General features: G+C 36.7%; 2 protein-coding genes across 2 annotated transcripts in view; one reads left to right on the top strand and one right to left on the bottom strand.

Moving 5' to 3' along the window:
- LOC148952023 (uncharacterized) overlaps positions 1–18,661 on the bottom strand; it is a 109,874-nt gene that overhangs the window by 82,440 nt on the left and 8,773 nt on the right. The window lies entirely within an intron of this gene.
- LOC148952024 (protein CFDP2-like) lies at positions 17,834–18,508 on the top strand. The gene has a single exon (XM_089089121.1). The coding sequence runs from the start codon at positions 17,834–17,836 to the stop codon at positions 18,506–18,508; it is 675 nt and encodes a 224-aa protein (XP_088945247.1).

The following is an 18,661-nucleotide window of genomic DNA, read 5'->3' as shown; positions in this document are numbered from 1 at the left end:
AGCAAAAACAAGGTATCATTTGTTATGGTAATATGCCAGGCTGTGCTGAAAATGAAGAAGTGGTGCTCATGCATTTGTCAGCTGATCCAACATTTGGAGATCCATCTTTACTATGACAATAGTGCCGCCAGAACCACAGTCTCTTCAATAACCATTGTTGCCAGTCCAGTTTACCAGCAATGGAAGAAGAGAAAAAAGACTTATGCAAGATTAAAGAGGTTTGACTTGTTTAAATCAGGATGTTTAAAATCAGGGAAAACTATTGACTGACAGACTGAAGCTTGCATCTGAGCAATAGCAGGGAGACATTTTGAAAAGACTCCTAGCAATTGTAAAGTTATAAGCCTTCCATAGCATAGAGTTGAGAGGACAGAGAGAAATATGCTAGTTACTTCAAACACAAGGGGTAATTTCATAGATCTTGTGAAAAGAATCACTAAATTTGATACAGCACTAAAAGAGCACCTTGGCCAGGTGTTGAAGAAAAGGGTGGCTAGAAACCATTACAAAACATGTTTGTTCAGATCATGGCAAGCTATATTAAAAGTTAGATAATTGTAAAGGTACTAACCAACCAATACTATGCAATAACCCTGGACTCTACAATGGATATTTCTAGGATGAACCAGCTAGTTGCAATTTTAAGGATAACAAACAAAGAAACAGGTACTACAAAGAGCATTCCCTTGGCTTTCTAGTAATTGATTCAACCACAGGGGATACTTTGACTGAATACTTACTTATATACCTGAATCAGCTAGGCTTGTCTCTAGGAAACTGCAGAGGAGAGAGTTACAAAAAAACTCCAAACATGCATGGCTTACACACAGTTGTCCAAAAGAGAATTTTGGAAAAGAACCTAAAAGATGTTTTTTCTATCTTGTGGAGGTCACTGCTGGAGATGCTGTTTCAACTTGTATAAAAGCCCTGTCATTTTTGGACCCTTGCAGTGGCTCTATACATTCTTTTTGAGCTCATATCAGAGATGGGACATACTGAAGACCCATGTTGATATTTCACTGAAGCCTCTTCCTCAGACAAAGTGAGAGTGAAGTCTGTGAAAGCAGTCAGATATCAGTTAAGCAAAGTTTGTGTTGCTTTGTCAAGCCTGCAGGAAAAGTCCAAAAATTGCCTTCTTATCAGTGAATGCCATTCATTGGAAAGCAAGATGATAAAAATTGAATTGACTGGATCACTAGTGGCCTCGGGTGACATCCTAGTGAATATTGCTACCATTACTAAAGTTTTGTGAAGCCCAGATACTTGGGCGTAGGGAGGGGGCAGCTGCCCCCCAAGACCTTCAAATTTACATTAGATATGGCTGGAAAACCCAATGGTTGGAAAAGTAGATGATAAAACGCCCTCCATCCCACAATCAACTGCCCCCCCTAGACAATATGCTGCCTATGCCCATGCCCAGATATACATTTTGATATAACAGTAAGCCACTTAAAAGTATTCCTGAATTGGTAATATGATAGCAAGGGAGGTAGCAGAGGAAGTTGGGCTCAAAAAAATATCCTTTAAAACCACCAGACCAGAAGAAGGAAAAAATGTTTTGATTCTGAATATAAAGATATGTTTCTTGATCTGTCACCTCAAGAACTATCTAAAAATAATAGTTTGACATAGTATTTGATATTATCAGACTGAGCTGTGAATTAAGATTTAAAACTTTAATAACTATTGACCCTGTCAACAATATCTGGTGGAGAACTTTTGGGACATTGTAAAAATTTTAAGTTGTTATTTCCATATAAAACAAACATGCAATAGAAGACATCAAACTTTATATAGAACTGAAAGTGTTTTTTGCAAGTAATCAGAGAAGACAAAAACAATGATAAAGAAAAGCCCAGGGTACTTGTTGGATATTGGAAACGCACCCCAAAAGTGAGATTAATCCTAATGAAAAATAACAAAACTTGATGATAAAATAATACTTTAGAAATAAAATTATGGAAACCAAATTTAAACTATTCTAACCCCTACCCCTAATGTACAAATATATAGCCCAAATCATACAAGTCCAATGCATTCTGTCTAAGTACAATGTATTGTATCATTCATCACTCGTTTTTGTAGCTAGCTATGAAATCAGTTTTCTGAGATGTAACCTAAGTATAATTTTTAAATGTGTTTCTAATAACCAACAAGTAACAAGTCCAGTTATTTTACACTGATCTTAGATGTAACACATGTTACCTTTTGTAGCAGCCTTTCTACTTACTGTGTCTTAAGGTTTTACAATACATAAATGTGTTTATAATTTGTCAAATTGCTGAACATATCATGTAGTTTATCTTAAATATTTCCTTAAGTGTTATTTTCTGTGTAGTTACCACAGTTTATAGACAGTAAGCTTATCGCAGATAATTTCTGGTCTTCGGTCTCGGTGCGAACAAAAAGCTCCTCCCACTTGTTTCTGCCTTAGCGGATTAGTCTGTTATCGTCAATCACTGACAAATGGTTACCAAATGCATTATTCGTAATAGCGGGTTTCCACTTGTTTCGTGTCCAAGAGAAATCTGACTTGTCTACCCGCGAAAAGATCTGATAACGCCTATGTTTCTATCTGCAAAAACGTTCTCCGGAGCTCTCGCACCCCTGTCCGGGTTTTTATAATGGGAGAGATAGAGAATGATCATACTGTTAATTCTATAAACTGTGGTAGTTACATACTGTCCTAACAAGGCAAACAATAACATAAGAAACAAGCTAACTTTTTTTAAATTATTTTAAAGGAGAATGTAGTAAATGTAACTTATATCTTGAAGGGAATTTTGCTTGGCCTTTCACATGTACAGAAGTTGTTTTTAGTTTAGAATGTGTAAAAAAAAAACGCATATAGAAATAATTTCTGTTTTAGTGTATAATTTAAATACAAACTGGATTTGTCAGTTGCCAGTTCACTACATTTTAAGGTATTTTAATAAGTAGCTGGCCATACAGGAAGGTTGGCTTATTGATAGGCCTGTTGCTGAATGCTGACCAATTTGATTAAGAAAGACAGAAGAGAACTCTTATGTCTGTCTTGGATGCTCATATATAAATTCAATTCCCTAGTTTGTAACATTGGCTACTGGGGCCTCACAAATTGATATTGCACAGGGTCCCAAAGATCTAGCACAACCACTTGCAAAAAGAAAAATCAGTTTTTTTTTTGCATTGGAAGCATAGATGTGTCTCTTATTTTTCTGTTGTGAAGCTCCTCCTAATCAACTGTAAGAGGTTCAATCAGCACAAAAAACTGTAGAGCAACAGATTTAATCACTTTTTTTAAATTATCAGATTTAATCAATTTTATCAATTATCAGATTTAATCAATATTTTTGCAATCAGACATAATCTAACAGTAGCAGAGAGAATAGTTTACAAAAAACAATCACCTTGTCATTCCAATGGCCAATATAACTTCAAATTTAAAAAAAAAAAATCAATGCTTCCTGCATCAGGATTGAAAAAAAAATAAACAAAGACCAAGGTTTGTTATTTCCTAATTGAGGCTTACTCAATCTATTAAAATTTAAATCTAACAATTTAATCTCTGTTGCACCTACAAAATCAAAAGACACATTCCCCATTACCTTAAAAATTACCTTAAATCGCACTTGCTAGCGATAGGACGAATCCTGTGTCCGCCAGCTTCAGTGATGATAGTTAATCATCATCTGTGGCGTCCCAAATGGTGCACCACGGTTTGTTGAGCCGCTCCCTATCCACTGATGACTTGAACGCATCCACGCTGGTAGAGGTTACTGTTTTTTCACTAAGGGAGTTCCACAAGCTGACAACTCTATTTGAGAAGAACTTTTTCCTTAGTCTGGTGTTGGCTCGTTTCCGGAAAAGCTTTTGAGAATGACCACGAGTTTTGTTTGAATTGTCCGGTTGGAAAAGGCCAGGAATGGTATCCTCAGCATTTAGGAGCTTGTATGCTGTTATCACATCGCCTCGTTTGTGACGATATGTTAGAGATGGTATTCTAAGCTTAGGGAGACGGGATGGATAAGGGACATCATAGAGGTCTCTAATACATTTCATTGCCCTCCTCTGGACTGATTCTAGAGCTGCTTGGTCTGTCTTATTGATTGGGCATGCGATACACATTCCAAACTCTAGCCTTGGTCGAACTAGACTCTTGTATAGCTTGGTCATAACAGTTGGAGATCTGCTAGTGAACGTTTTTTTGATTAAGCCAAGAGTCTGATTAGCCTTCGCAATAGTCGCTTGTGCATGAATATGAAATTTCAATTCGTCGTCTACGAGGACACCAAGATCTCTCTCCGCATGGCTGCTGGAAATGGCATTTCGGGACCCATCCCTACAATCCATATAGTACTGAGTGTGTGGGTTTTTCTTCCCAAGGTGGAGAGTCTTGAATTTTGATGTGTTGAATTCAAGCCTCCAAATACTAGTCCAGTGAGTGAATGTATTGAGGTCCAGTTGGATCAACTTAATATTCTCTGCTGTGTCTGCATGATCAATAAGTTTTTAGTCATCAGTGTAGAGGCTTACTTTGTTGTTTAGGATTTTGGGCATGTCATTTATGTATATATTAAATAAAGTTGGACCCGAAACTGTTCCCCGGGGGAAACCATTTCCAGCAGCGGCCACCTTGGAGAAAAGCATCCTTCCATCCTCGCCAAATACTTTAACCGTCTGTTTCCTATCTGTTAAGAACTGCATCACCCACTCAACCACACCACCACTCACCCCAATAGCTTGGAGCTTGAGTTGAAGCCTTTTATGGCAGACTTTGTCAAACGCCTTTGCCAAATCAAGCAGTATGATGTTGACTGGGAACCCCTGGTCTAGAAGATCGGTGATATAATTATAAGAATCAATCAAGTTTGTTTCAACCAACCGACCAGACCTAAAGCCATGCTGATATGATGAGAATACTTTATTGGTTGTCAAGTGTTTCAGGATTGCAGTGTTAACAATCGCTTCTAGTAGCTTCCCGACTGCAGAGGTGACACTGATTGGCCGGTAATTCCTTGCGTCCTCTTTGCTGCCACCCTTATGTATGGGGGTTATGTGGGCCGTGCGCCAATCCTGCGAGATACACTTTTCATCAAGGGATTTCTGAAAAAGGTGAGTGAGCGGGCCTGATAGTTCAACATGCAATGCTTTAAGAAGCCTTGGGTAAACACCAGTAGGGCCCACAGACTTTTATGGATTCAACTTTTTTCGGTCTGCCTCAACTTCTAACCTATTGACGGTACGTGGAGGCTTAGGATTTATGATGGTATAGGTGGGGGGGTCTGGAAGAGGGACATTATCAGGTCTAGTCAATACAGATGTAAACTGCCTATTTACAGCATTGGCAATTTCTATTGGGTCATCTATTTTACGGTCATTATCTTTAAGTCGCGTAACAGAGTGTCTACCAGGTTTACGGACTGAGGCATAATTCCAAAAGCGTTTTGGATTTAACTTGCTTGCTGCTGCAACAAATAACATTCGGGATAGATTTCTGACTTGATTTCGCGTCTTGGTATATTTTGTGTAGTGGTTCTTATTGTGTATATTCTGTTTATATAGTCTCCAATACCTTTTCTTTTTATTTCTTGCTCTCTTTAATTCTTTGGTCATAAATGGTAGCGTTTTGGGTTTACGAGCCCATCTTACTGCAGTATTTTTCTCTGAGACCTCTAGCAGTATTTTCTTCATTATATTCCATGATTTATCAACATCATTTTCAGTGATAAAGGACCAATCCTGCCCTGCCAACTCTTGCTTCATCAGACGGTAATCTCTATACACATGTTTGGTAAAAACTGATTTTTCTGGATACAGTCTGAGGGAGCATCATATGGCAGCGTGATCGCTTGCACTGAAGGGCGGAGTGGGGCCATGTTTAAGAGCGCTTCATGGTCGTTTACTATTACAAGGTTCAGCAATGACGGGGGTGGCCATCCTGGTGCCTAGTCGGAAAATTTACAGCTTGGTAAAGTGAATAGTTAGCTAGACACTCAAAAAATGATACAACTGATTTCTGTCCAGAATAGCTACTGCCATCTATCTAGTGGACAGAAGGTAGGTCAAAATCACCAACTATGAGCCGGTTGCCTGTCAGCGCTACTTTTCTATCAATTGGTTTTACCTCTTCAAAAAAGTACCTCTCTCAATTAGGAGAACTCGGATATCTGTAAATTGTACCAACCTGTATTGTCTCACCAGGGAGGTTTATTGATATCCACACTTGATCTAGGTAAGGCTGATAATCAGATTCAGTATTAATATTTCTTACCTGGAAAGTATCTCGGATGTATAGGATGATTCCCCTTCCTTCCTGCTTTGATAGGTTGCTGATTATTTTGTATCCCAGTATCTGTATCTGTTGTTCTGTCAGAGGGATAGTAGTCCTTTTTGGTTTCACTTCACAGAAGGCATAAATATCTGAAGCGCCTGATGTAATAACACACTTAATTTCTTGAAACTTTGAAGTTAGACAGTCAACGTTGCTGAAAATAACACTAAGGGCACTAATCTTCCCACCGCTTCCACTATCAGAGGGAGTTGATGATCTTTCAGAAGTCAGCTAATCATTGTTTTGTCCAGTTCTAGCACTATAAAAACACTCGTCCGACTCCCCGCTAGCAAAAGTATCACTTACATCTAATAATGTACTAGAAGAGAAACTATGTACAGGTTTTGGCAGCCCACTTAGAGTTCCATCTGAGTTGGAGGGGCTGGAGGTAGCCAGTTTTTTGATACGATTTTGCCAATCTGAATCACAATATCCGTCTCTCCATTTGCTCGCCGAGCTTGGATCTCTTCATATAGCTTGGCTCTTTTAGTCCGGTCTGCTTTGGATACGTCGTTTCTGAACTGAATTCTACCAGTTCCTCTCTTTTCATACGACTTCTGGAGAATTTGTTTCTTTGTTTCAAGGTTGACAACGGAAAAAATGATAGGTGACAAGGTTGACAACGGAAAAAATGATAGGTGAATGGAGCATGGAGCTCCATTCACCATGGAGCTCCCATGGAGCATGTATCAAAGTGATTCATTTCCCTTTAATGGGTAAAGGTTCCTTCACATTGAATTTCGGCTTTCCGTTCTCCCCTTCACACTGAACTCCGTAAGCCTTCCGTAAGACTCATAACCCTCCGTAAGCGCTGTTGGAAGTCGTCGGTGCAGGAGATAGGGTTGTTAGCCGTGCCCAAATTAACGGTGGCTTAGCGAACTGCACGTCCGCATCGACGTGGATAAATTATAGGTGCCAAAATAGGTAAGAGAGATTACATATTTTATTTTATTTGCACTTGCCATGGGGCGAAAAAGGAAGATTGCTAAAACTGTCCAAGTAGGATCCCAGTCTGCTGAGAACAGTTTGTTGAATTCGACCGTTTCATCTGAAGGAAATAACGATGTCGCTTCACTGAAGACCCTGGCGGATGATTTTGATAAGATGCTAACAATACTTACTGAAAATGGTAGAAAACTAGACTCTATAAACGATAGTATAAAAATGTTAGAAAATCGTATGGTATCAGTGGAAAATACACAGTCTGAGCTAAAATCAGAAGTTAATACTACGAGTTCGCGTGTTACACAGCTTGAATCTGATGTTCTAAGCTTAAGAAATCCAATGACAATTATCGCTAGTGCAACGAAAAAGTATGAAACTGGGAGTGCAGATCTGTCTCGTCGGCTTAGGGCATCTGAATATCGACATACAGAGACGAATATTATTGTTTGGAATGTTCTCCGCGAAAATACCATCCCCGCAAAAGATTGTTTTTACAAGTTGGGTTTGGAGGGTCTAGGTCTGTCCCTGGTTCAAAGGTTTCGAGTTGTTCGTAAGGTACGCAAGGAGCAACATTATTTAAAAGTTGATTTTGGTTCTCGAGATGCGAAGGTCAGTGTGCTTAAGAACGGAAAGAAATTAAAAGGTAAAGTTATTGGACACCATAGAAATGTATCTGTTAGCGATGATGCACCAATATCAGTTCGCGAAGCTCGAAGGAAGTTGTATGTAAAGAAATCTAGATTAAATGCTATAGGAGTTTCATCATGGGTTTCCAATACAGTTCCACCATATATACAGATCGACCGTGGTGGTGTGGCGGCAAAATTTGGTTACGATGAGCCTATCCCTGAGTTATGTGACCAATAGATGGTTATATCATGAATGGTGAATTAAGAGTTTGTTAAGATATTTTTTTTTTTTTTTTTTTTTTTTTTTTTTTTTTTTTTTATGGAAAAAAAATGAAAAGTTTTTCTTTTTTCCTCATTTATTTATTTTTTTTTAGAATTTAGAATGGGTAAGTGGTAGACACAGGTAGAGCATTGTGTTTTCTTCAATTATAATTTTCTGGAATTCAGTAATGGAAACAGTAAGCCTGTATTGTGAAAGGCTAGTGTTAGTGTCAATTTTTTCACTTTTTTTGTATTCGTTTGTTTATTTATACTATTTTGTTAATATGTTTCTTATTATTTTTAGGTTATATTGTGTTTTTTCTGGAGCTTCGATTACGTTGGAAACGGGACCACCGACCCTCCAAGTTATAGTAAGTTATTCAGTTGGTTAGGTTTGGTTGCAACTACCCTCCTTTTCTTTTATATATATATATATATTTATAAAAAATGGTAATTTTTCGTAATGATCGTTTGGATTGGCTTGAGAATAATCCATTGAGTGTTTCGGATTTAGGATTAGGGATACTTCACAGGGATTTTGATATGGGGGTAGATGATGTTTTTCCGAAGGTTAATTATAAGTGCCCAGTTGATTTACATACTAGACTGGCACCGGATAAACTTGGCATTTTTCATTTGAATTGTCAGGGGTTAAATAGTACATTGGATTATTTGTCGGAGCTGTGTATGCTATCTGATTTTCATATTCTTGCACTTACTGAAACATGGTTAATGAATAATAATTCTGGACTATTGGATATTTTAAATTATAATATGCATGTTAAGAACCGTACTCATCATCAGCATGGAGGACTTGCCCTGTATATCAGAACTGATTTGAATGTGAAGGTTAGGGATGATTTGTCTGTTAATAAAGAGATGGCTTTTGAGTGTTTTGTTACGGAGGTTGATAAGAATGGTGACCCATTTTTATTGCTGTTTGTTACCGCCCCCCTTCAGCTAGTGTAGATTGTTTGTTAGAATTATTAGAGCAACAAATGGACCTTCTAACTCGTAAGAACATGCCGTGTTTTGTGTGTGGAGTTTTTAACATTGATTTGAAATTTTTAGCATCTAATTTAAAAGCCCTGAATTTTTTGAATTTAATGTTAGGTTATGGGATGCATCCTGCTGTAAATATTTGTACTAGAGTGACGGATTCATCTTCATCTCTAATTGATAATGTATTTTTGAATGTTCTCCATGATTCGTCGAGTGTTGTGTTAAATGAGGTTTCGGATCACTTTGGTTTGGCTATATTAGTTCCGGGTATATTTAAGAATATTAATATTAATTGTGATGCTCGCCCTAAGCCTAAGAAATTAATAGTTGATTCAAATACTATTTCAAGATTTAAGCTTAGGATAGAACAGTTAGACTTTAAATTTTTACAAGAAGAATTAGATTTAAATTTGAAGTTTGAGCTTTGGTATGGTAAGATTAACGATACGTTTTTGGAATGTTGTGAAGTGTCAGGAATACAGAAGAGAAGGGTGTCTTCGAATAAACCTTGGATTACAAAGAGTTTGTTACAGTCAGTTAATAGAAGACGTTTTTTATATAAGTTGTCAACAAGGAACAATGATCATCATGATAAAGTAATATATAGACTTTATAATAGTAGTTTAAATGCTGCACTCCGACTGGCTAAGGTAGAATATTATAAGGTTAAATTTAAAAAAGTTGAGGGTAACCCGAGTAAGACTTGGAAATTGATTAAGTCGGCGACTTGCCCTGGTAGCGTCTTGATCCGTCCAGATAATATGGGAATGAATAATAATGTTGCAGATGAGATGTGTAATCACTTCGCTACTATTGGGCAGCGTGTGTCATCATCGGTGCCAGTATTTGATCAAGATGGAGATTTTCGTCAGTTCCTACCTGAAGATTAAATAAAAAAAACAAGTTTTTTTAACTGAAAGTAAGGAACGACGTTAAAACTTAAAACGAACAGAAATTATTCCGTATATGAAGGGGGCTGTCCCCTCCTCAACGCCTCGCTCTTTACGCTAAAGTTTTTTTATTGTTTAAAAAAATAGAGTTGTGAGAAAGTCAAACTTTAGCGTAAAGAGCGAGGCGTTGAGGAGGGGACAGCCCCCTTCATATACGGAATAATTTCTGTTCGTTTTAAGTTTTAACGTCGTTCCTTACTTTCAGTTAAAAAAACTTGTTTTTTTTATTTAATTTTTGAAGGTTTTTGAATTAATGCAGGTTTTGATTTTGGCTCACCGTACATGAATAATTAAAACAAAATTTCATATTATTTGGTTAAATGGCTTTCTCGAAACTTGTTTAATTTTATTTACGAACGTTTTTATTAAAAATAAATATACGTAACTTAGAATTAACTTACGTAACGAACTTCTATATTCATAAATTTTTAACACGTATATTAGGGGGTTCGCCCCCTAGTCAATACCCTGCTCTTTAAACTATAGTTCGAATTTTTTTTTCCAGTTCTTTAAAAATGACCTCTTAATCACAATCAGTTGATCAGTTGAAAAACTTGTTTTTTTTTTATTTAATTCCTGATCTTTTTCTTTAATAATGCTGGGAAATCCGGCGCCCCCTTCATAGCAATGTCCCTTCCCCCATGAAAACTTCCTTCATGGAAAGATGTCCCTTCCATATCGCCCCCGCCCCTCGCCTGCCCCCCCCGACCAGAAAAAAACTCCTCTGAAAAAGTCTGTATACTTCCCAATAACCAATACAATATGTTAACATTGAGTAAAGTTCATAACTTTCAGCCCTCCCCCTGGGGACTTTGGGGGATCAAGTCATCCTAAAAGACATTTTTATCATATTTTCGACCATGCTGAACAAAATGGCTATCTCAAAATTTTGATCGGGTGACTTTGGGAAAAAAATGAGCGTGGGAGGGGGCCTAGTTGCCCTCCATTTTTTTTGTTCAATTAAAAAGGGAAATAGAAATTTTATTTACGGTCCAACTGACCCATCCACCTTTTTTATATGCCACAGTGTTCTTACCGTTACCCCCTGGGAAAAAAAAAAAAAAAAAAAAAAAAAAAAACACCACCCACCCACCAACCCACACAAACCGGGTTCTTTCTTAGGGAAAAAAATTCAAAATACGAAAATTTTTTATATAGGAGCTTTAAAACTCAACAGTCGGGTTCTCTGATAAGCTGAATATGATGGTGTGGTTTTCATTAAGGTTCTATAACTTTTAGGGGGTCTTTCCCCCTTTTTTGAAAATCAGCCAAATTTTCTCAGGCGCGTAACTTTTGATGGGTAGCACTAAACTTGATGAAAGTTATATATTTGAAATCAGAATTGAAATCTGATTCATTTGATGTATCTATTGGTATCAAAAACCCGTTTTTTAGAGTTTCGGTTACCATTAAGCCGGGTCGCTCCTTACTTACAGTTCTTTACAACGAACTGTTTTATTGTGATGTGTCTGCGTACCTTAAATCTGTAACTATTGATGAATTATTTGATGTTATAAATAATATGAAAAATGGTGCATCAGGAGGCGATTTTATTTCGTTGAAGGTTTTGAAGTCGATATTAACAGTTATATATAGTAATTTTTTATGACTGATAAATAATTTTTTAAAATCTGGAATATTTACTGATTGTATAAAGTTCGCGAATGTTATACCGATATTTAAAGGAGGGGATAAGAATTGTTTTAGTGATTATAGACCGATTTCTTTACTGCCATTTATTTCTAGAGTGTTTGAAAAGTTGATTCATAGTAGGATGGTAAGTTTTTTTCGAGAAAAGACAATTTTTTAGTTCTAGTCAGTTTGGGTTTAGGAGTCATCATTCTACAGAGCATGCAGTTTTGTTTTTAACAACTTTTATTAATGATGCTTTAGACAAGGGTCTGAAGATAGCTTCGATATTTTTGGATATTACTAAAGCATTTGACTCTGTTGATCATGATATACTAGTTCAAAAGCTATATAGTAGTGGTATACGTGGTGATTTTTTAAATGAGATAGTTAGTTTTCTTAGTGGAAGGACTCAGTGTGTCGTGATGGATGGAATTACATCTAAAATTGAATATATTTCGATTGGAGTACCCCAGGGTTCCGTTTTGGGCCCTTTGTTGTTTTTGGTTTATATTAATGACCTTTGTAGAGCTTCAAGTAATGTGTCTTGTTCTTTGGACCTTGATACTTACGGTACTAAAGGAATTCTACCATGTTTTGCTGATGATGCCCATTTCACCGTAGCTGCTAGAACTGAAAATGAGTTGATGACTATATTGAAACAAGGTATTTCTTCGATTGAAAAGTGGATGCGAGTAAATAAATTGAAACTGAATCGTAATAAGTCGAATTTTTTGATTTATGGTAGAATTACTGGACATTATCCATGGATTAATAGTATAGAAGTAGGGCACCATACTATTGTAAGATCTACTAGTACTAGATACCTTGGTATTATAATTGATGAAAGCCTTAGTTTTAAAGACCATATTGCATCTGTTAACAGCAAATTGTCTCGTAATATTGGTATTATGCGTAAACTTAGGTATCTTTTTCCGTGTGAAATTCTGAGGATGTTGTATTTTTCTATGGTTCACCCATATCTCATTTACTGTTGTATGGTTTGGTCGAAAACATTCGTAACTCACCTCCATCCGCTCTGCGAAACACAGAATATGGCAATTAGAGTTCTTTATGGTAATCACATTAACATATCTGTATCGGTGAGGCATCTTTACCGCGAGTATAAAATTCTACCGTTAGCAGGAATATGTGTATTCTATAATGCTCTGTTTATGTTTAAATATTTAGCTTCGGAGTTACCATCATGTTTTTCAGGAATGTTTAGTCTTGCGTCTACTACTCACGATCATTTGACACGATCTTCTCAGATGGTGCGAAGACCAGCTATGGTCACGTCTAGGTCTAGGTTTTCAATTCGCCATGTTGTTCCGTTAGTTTGGGAGAGTTTGCCTGAGTATTTGAGGAATGTTGGGGGTTTGCAGGATTTTCGTAAGTCGCTAAAGAACCATTGTTTTGATGTGTATATTTTGAATGGATTATTCCACGCCACTTAAGTTTTGTTTTTGAGGAGGGTTTAGTTGCAGCTGAATATGATTATAATAATTATAATTTTGTTGGGTGTTGTTTGGAGGTTCGTTGGTTTTCGAGTCCGGTAAGTTGAGCTCTAATTGTTTTTTTTTTTTTTTTATTTTTTTTTTTTTTTTTTTTTTTTTTTTATTTATTAGGTGGGTTTTCTCCCGCACAAGCATTGCTTCAGGGAATCTATGATGTATATATATTTTTTTTTTTTTTTTTAAATAAACCCATTGTTACTTGTAAGACCTTACGTTAACGTATCCGTAAGTCAAATCGCAATGCTAGAGGTCTGACGGAAGCAGTTCAAAATATTTCAACTTCTTACGTTTACGTTTGAGCAAAATGGAACTTAGATGAAAAAATATTTGAGTTTGCAGAAGCTAGAAAAGGTTATATAGCTCAAAGGACTCTGTTGTCAAGGACAAGCAATTTAAACTAAATTCTTTGGAAAGTCTGAGCCAAGTTTTTCATCAGCAGGAAAGAAAGTAGTAAGTATAGACTGTCTTGATTTGTGGGCCTAGGCTAGGATAGGCTATACTTTGATAAATATTGCTAGTTTTTTTTAATTCTTTTTGGGTTTGAGGTTAAAATATAACCTTTTGTGGTACAGTTAATCATTTAAAATGATATTTAGGACATTAGTTTTGTAACTTAACTCAGGATTTAAAATGTTCTTTATGAGGTTGAAGCAAGAATAAATTTAGATTAGGATCTAACCTACTTTGGTACATTTAAATGGATAGTTTGATCTAGTTTCTCAACATCCTCTATAATTAAAAAGATTTAGGATCATTGAGAAAAAATAAAGACTTTAAGTTAATTTCTTTGGCAATGTAGAAGTTTTATATAGGCTATCTTAGGGATATATCCAGGACCATTAGGGAAGATAAGGTGCACTGTCAAAAACACATGTGACAGGAAAAGAGCATAAAACAAGGAATCTAATGGTATATTTTTAAGTTTATTAAGCCCTTTTCTCCTACAAAGCTGCTGATCTGTAATGCTACCTTGCATTGTACTGCCATTCCCCATGATTGGGTTCAAAATAGGATATTTACGGCTATTTGTTTTTTCTGAAAATGATGAAACTGTACAATAATACCCAAGTTTTGATTGGAAAATAAGTACAAAAACGTTACAAGCATAAATGATCAGCAAACTTTTGTTTACAGAATAGGCAATAGGATGTATATTTTAAATTATTCTTTTTTTACACCAACAATTTATTTATATTTCCAACATGTGAAAATTATATTTATGGAATTCACAACAGACAGCGTATTCATAGTAGGCTACAGCAATATTTCCTGTGGTGCTGAAATATATTTGTATGGATTTATTGACACTGATAGATATATCAACTACCAAATATTACTAAGAATTTAGATCAAGGATAAAACCATTTAGTAAAAAGAATTGAATGACATAGTTGGAAATAATATTTGGTCATTATATCTATGTAATGTGTGATCTTTAAGAACTTTGTCAGAAAGGAAGGAAAATGTCATAGAAAAACATGAACTCTGAAATAAAGAAAAAAAAAGAGAATAGTAAATACAATGTCATCATTTCCCCAAACACCTGCGTGTGGATATTGTCTTCAAGTAAAAGATGATTTTGACTAACTTTAGTTGGACCCAAAGAAACCTTAAAATTTGATAAAAACACAACAAATTGTATTGTATTTTAAAGCTTCCAATCAGGACACTGAATATGCATGGTTTTTTGACACATCACCAACATGTTTTAAGTGACACTCAACTTTGATAAGCAAATGGATATACAGTAGAGTCTATTGAGTATTCATGCATTGAGGTATTATAGTAGTAAAGAAATGATATTAATTCAGTTAGTACAGTAATAAATGTTTTGTAATTGGGTGTAGGCAAAGTACTTGTTTCAATAAATTTGATGTAAGACACAGTAAATTTTACTTCTTTTCTAAGTGATCCTTGACTTTCTATGGTCCCAAAAAATTCGTTTTTTGTTGCTCCATCAAGGGTGTACCCAGAGGGGGGGTTCGGGGGTTTGAACCCCTCCCGAAATGTTTTTTTGACTCATAAAAACGCAACAAAAATAGATTTAAACAAATTTTTTATTTTTTTTTAGTTTTTTTCGTTTAACCCCCCCCCCCCCCGAAAAAAATCTTCGAGTAAAACCCCCTCCGAAAAAAAAAATCCTGGGTACGGCCTTGTGCTCCATAGAATTAATTAGCTATGGAGTTTGTGCTATTGAGGAGAAAAATTAACTAAATCTCCACAATATATTTTATGAATAAGCTACAATAAAAATTAGGCTATAAAATGAGTATGTTTAAAGTTTAAAACTTGAAAAATTTAGTAATCATTGTGGTTTTTTTTCTAGTTAATGAGCTTATGAAAAGATGGGGGAGCTTGAGAACCTGAGAGACCACTATGTCGACCTAAAGAAAAAAGGAGATCTACAAGTGAATCTGGTGCTAGTATAAGCTTAAAGCCAGAAGACCAAAAGCTTGTACAAAGAATGAACTTACTTTCTGAACATATAATTGAAAGGAACCATAAGACAACAGGGAACACTGTTCAAGATGAGAATATATCAGTGGACATTTATTCAGAGTGTGCAGGGGGTGCCAACAATATAACTATGCTGAAGTGAATGATGCTGATTTTATTACCCTTAGTGAAAAAACTCTCATTAACAATCAAACGGATATCCAAAGTTCCCAAGCTTCTAATAGGCAACAAATATATGCATCAACCAGTCAAAATAAAACTCATAATAGAACAAAGACAGGGTCTAGAGATCAAACAGACCTGAAGGAACAGCAAGCAATTGACAAAAAAAAAACAGCAATGACCAGCATGATCTGGAGTGGTACTTTCTACAATCACTGTTATCTCATCTGAATAAATAACTGGATGACTCAAAATTAGAGTTGCAGATGGAGATCATGAAGGCAGTTAAAAAATACTTTAATCATTCAGTGTATTTTTAGTTTTATAGACGAACTTAATAAAGCTTTTTTTTTCTCTCTTTAATGTAAGCGTTAAATTATATGAAAAAAATGTCTATTAGGTCTAAAAAAAATAAATATTCCAGCAATGTGAATAACTAATAATAGTAACACTAGTACCAGAGTAAAAACGTGATACAAGAAAATACTTTTGACATTTATATGGTTTTGTTTTGAAATGTAGTAACTGGTTCTAGATTTCTTTGAAAAAAAAAATCTAATAGCTATAATTAGGTGTCAAAATTCTATGGGATATGGTGAAAAACAATGTAAAGAGACGCTTTTTAACATAAAGCTATTAAAAATGTGTAAGAAGACATGCCTGCCATGAAACTGAAACTAAAGAAAAAAATAAACAGATTTAGAGAAATTTGGAAACTGCCATGCAGTGTCCTTTCCCTTTGCCAGTGTTTCACTTCAAGAGGTTAAAAAAAAAAGCCTGAAGCCCCTCTAAAATGGCATCAGATCAAAATGAAAAGTATACTGCTGGAGTCAGTATGGTCAAAATCCTAGAATAAGGAAATTACAGCCCGCTTCATTGCACAACAAGAAAAACGACTTTTTTGGCATGGGTAGCGCTGAAAATTGACGTTGCAGTGTGAAGGGAAGACTTTTGACGTGAAGGAACATAAACATAAGACCCGTAACATGTAACGTAACAAACTTAGGACTAAACGTAACGTAAAGTTTTACGTTTTCAATGTGAAAGAACCTTAACAATTCCTAGTCATGATTGACAATTGCATCAACTACTTTGAAATTGAAGAACCAGACAGCAATACATTCACAGAGCAGACAATTTGGCATCTTAAACATCATTTTTCACATTTGGGAAACCTTTGTACCCTCTGTTTATATAGGCTACTGTGCATCAATTTACCTCTGGAATTTTCGAGGAATTTCTAGAAGAATGGGGCATACAACACATTACCTACAGTCCAATGTATTAAGCAAAAAGCCCTTTTAAATTACCAAAGGCATCATAAGAAAAACTATGATTTGCTAGAACTGAAGTTAGCATTGCTTAACTACAGAAAGACACTCATTCAAGAACTTTATTCACCATCATAATTGCTGATAAGGAGGTCTGCTACATGTACTACTAGTACCAACTCACTGAACCACCAAGCAACCTTAGGCCAACATAGCTAAACGTGATCCTCCTCTAACCTAATCTATTTAATGCCTTGCTCTTTGCACCCTCCCAAGAATTTCCAATGTCCCTTAAATATTTGTTTATGAGATCCTCCCATTCCATGCAAGAACTACTTCCTTTTTGTTTGGCTCTAGAGAGTTGGTCAACAAGGACTATCTTTGGCATTCTGTAATCTTTCATCTGCAGAACATGTCCTAGCTATCTCAGCCTTTCTCTCTTTATAGTCAACAAAAACAGGATTAATCTACATTTTTTTTACAGTTTAATATTTAAGATATGGTCCATTAATTGGTTACCCGAAATCCCTAGCCCCCGTCCCTAGCGAGCCGGGAGGAGAGCCCTAAGTTGCACCTCACAGCGGTGGAGTGGTGTAACATTCTATTAGTAGCCTAGTCCGACAAATAGAATGGCTAACGCAACGGGGCGCCAAGGGTCTGGGGAGCCTTTGGTCAAGTCAATTCCTATGAAACACCAATGGATATTGAAGATCAAATGCAGAGAGATACTACTATTACGGCGTTCGCGGTAGCCGACGCGGACCAGGTCAGGGTGGTGCCTGGCCCGACAAGTATGCAAGCTGCCCGATCAAGAAAACCATCAAGAAAACATCTGAATATTGGCGCGTGGAATGTTCGCAGCTGCAAGCTGGAATCCACGCAACTGCTCCTTGCAAGGGAGCTGCAAAAGTATAAAATCAACGTTTGTTGTCTGTCAGAAACAAGACTTAATGATGTTCTGTCCAAAAAGTTGACCATTTCCGAATCGGACTCATTCCAGTTGTATAACTCGGGTCCCAATGATGGTTCCGGCCAGCAAGGAGTTGGGTTCTTAATAGACGGTCCTACTGCATCATGCGTCACCTCTTGGGAGCCAGTGTCACCAAGGATCGCCATGATCAGACTGAGAGGCCACATTAGCCACATGACCATAATCGCCGTGTACGCTCCGATAAGGGACAGTAGTGACGCGGTCAAAGATGCCTTTTATTATGACCTACAAAGAATCATCGACAAGACACCAAGGCGTGACATGCTCTTTGTAGCTGGAGACTGGAACGCCTGGCTTGGCAGAGTAGACCCCAACACAGCAGCAGTTATTGGCCGCCACACCGTTGGTGATGTATCAATGGAGAAAGGCTCTTACAGCTAGCAAGATACAACAGCCTAAGCGTCACAAACACTCTCTTTGAGCACAAGAGACTCCACCTCGTTACATGGCGTTCGAACGACGGCGTAACAACAGCCCAGATCGACCACAACTTAGTCAGCAGAAGATGGAGGAGCTCCTGCACAGATGCCCGGG

This window comes from Artemia sp. Qi Xiang Cuo, chromosome 5 (genome assembly GCF_049724085.1).
Source record: "Artemia sp. Qi Xiang Cuo chromosome 5, ASM4972408v1, whole genome shotgun sequence".
Classification (NCBI taxonomy): Eukaryota; Metazoa; Arthropoda; class Branchiopoda; order Anostraca; family Artemiidae; genus Artemia; species Artemia sp. Qi Xiang Cuo.
The sequence above is the reverse complement of the archived record's forward strand: the minus strand, read 5'-3'. Positions and strand labels throughout refer to the sequence as shown.

Excerpts from the sequence above, each read along its gene's own strand:
- LOC148952024 (XM_089089121.1), top strand. The coding sequence starts at position 17,834 with ATGGATATTGAAGATCAAATGCAGAGAGATACTACTATTACGGCGTTC.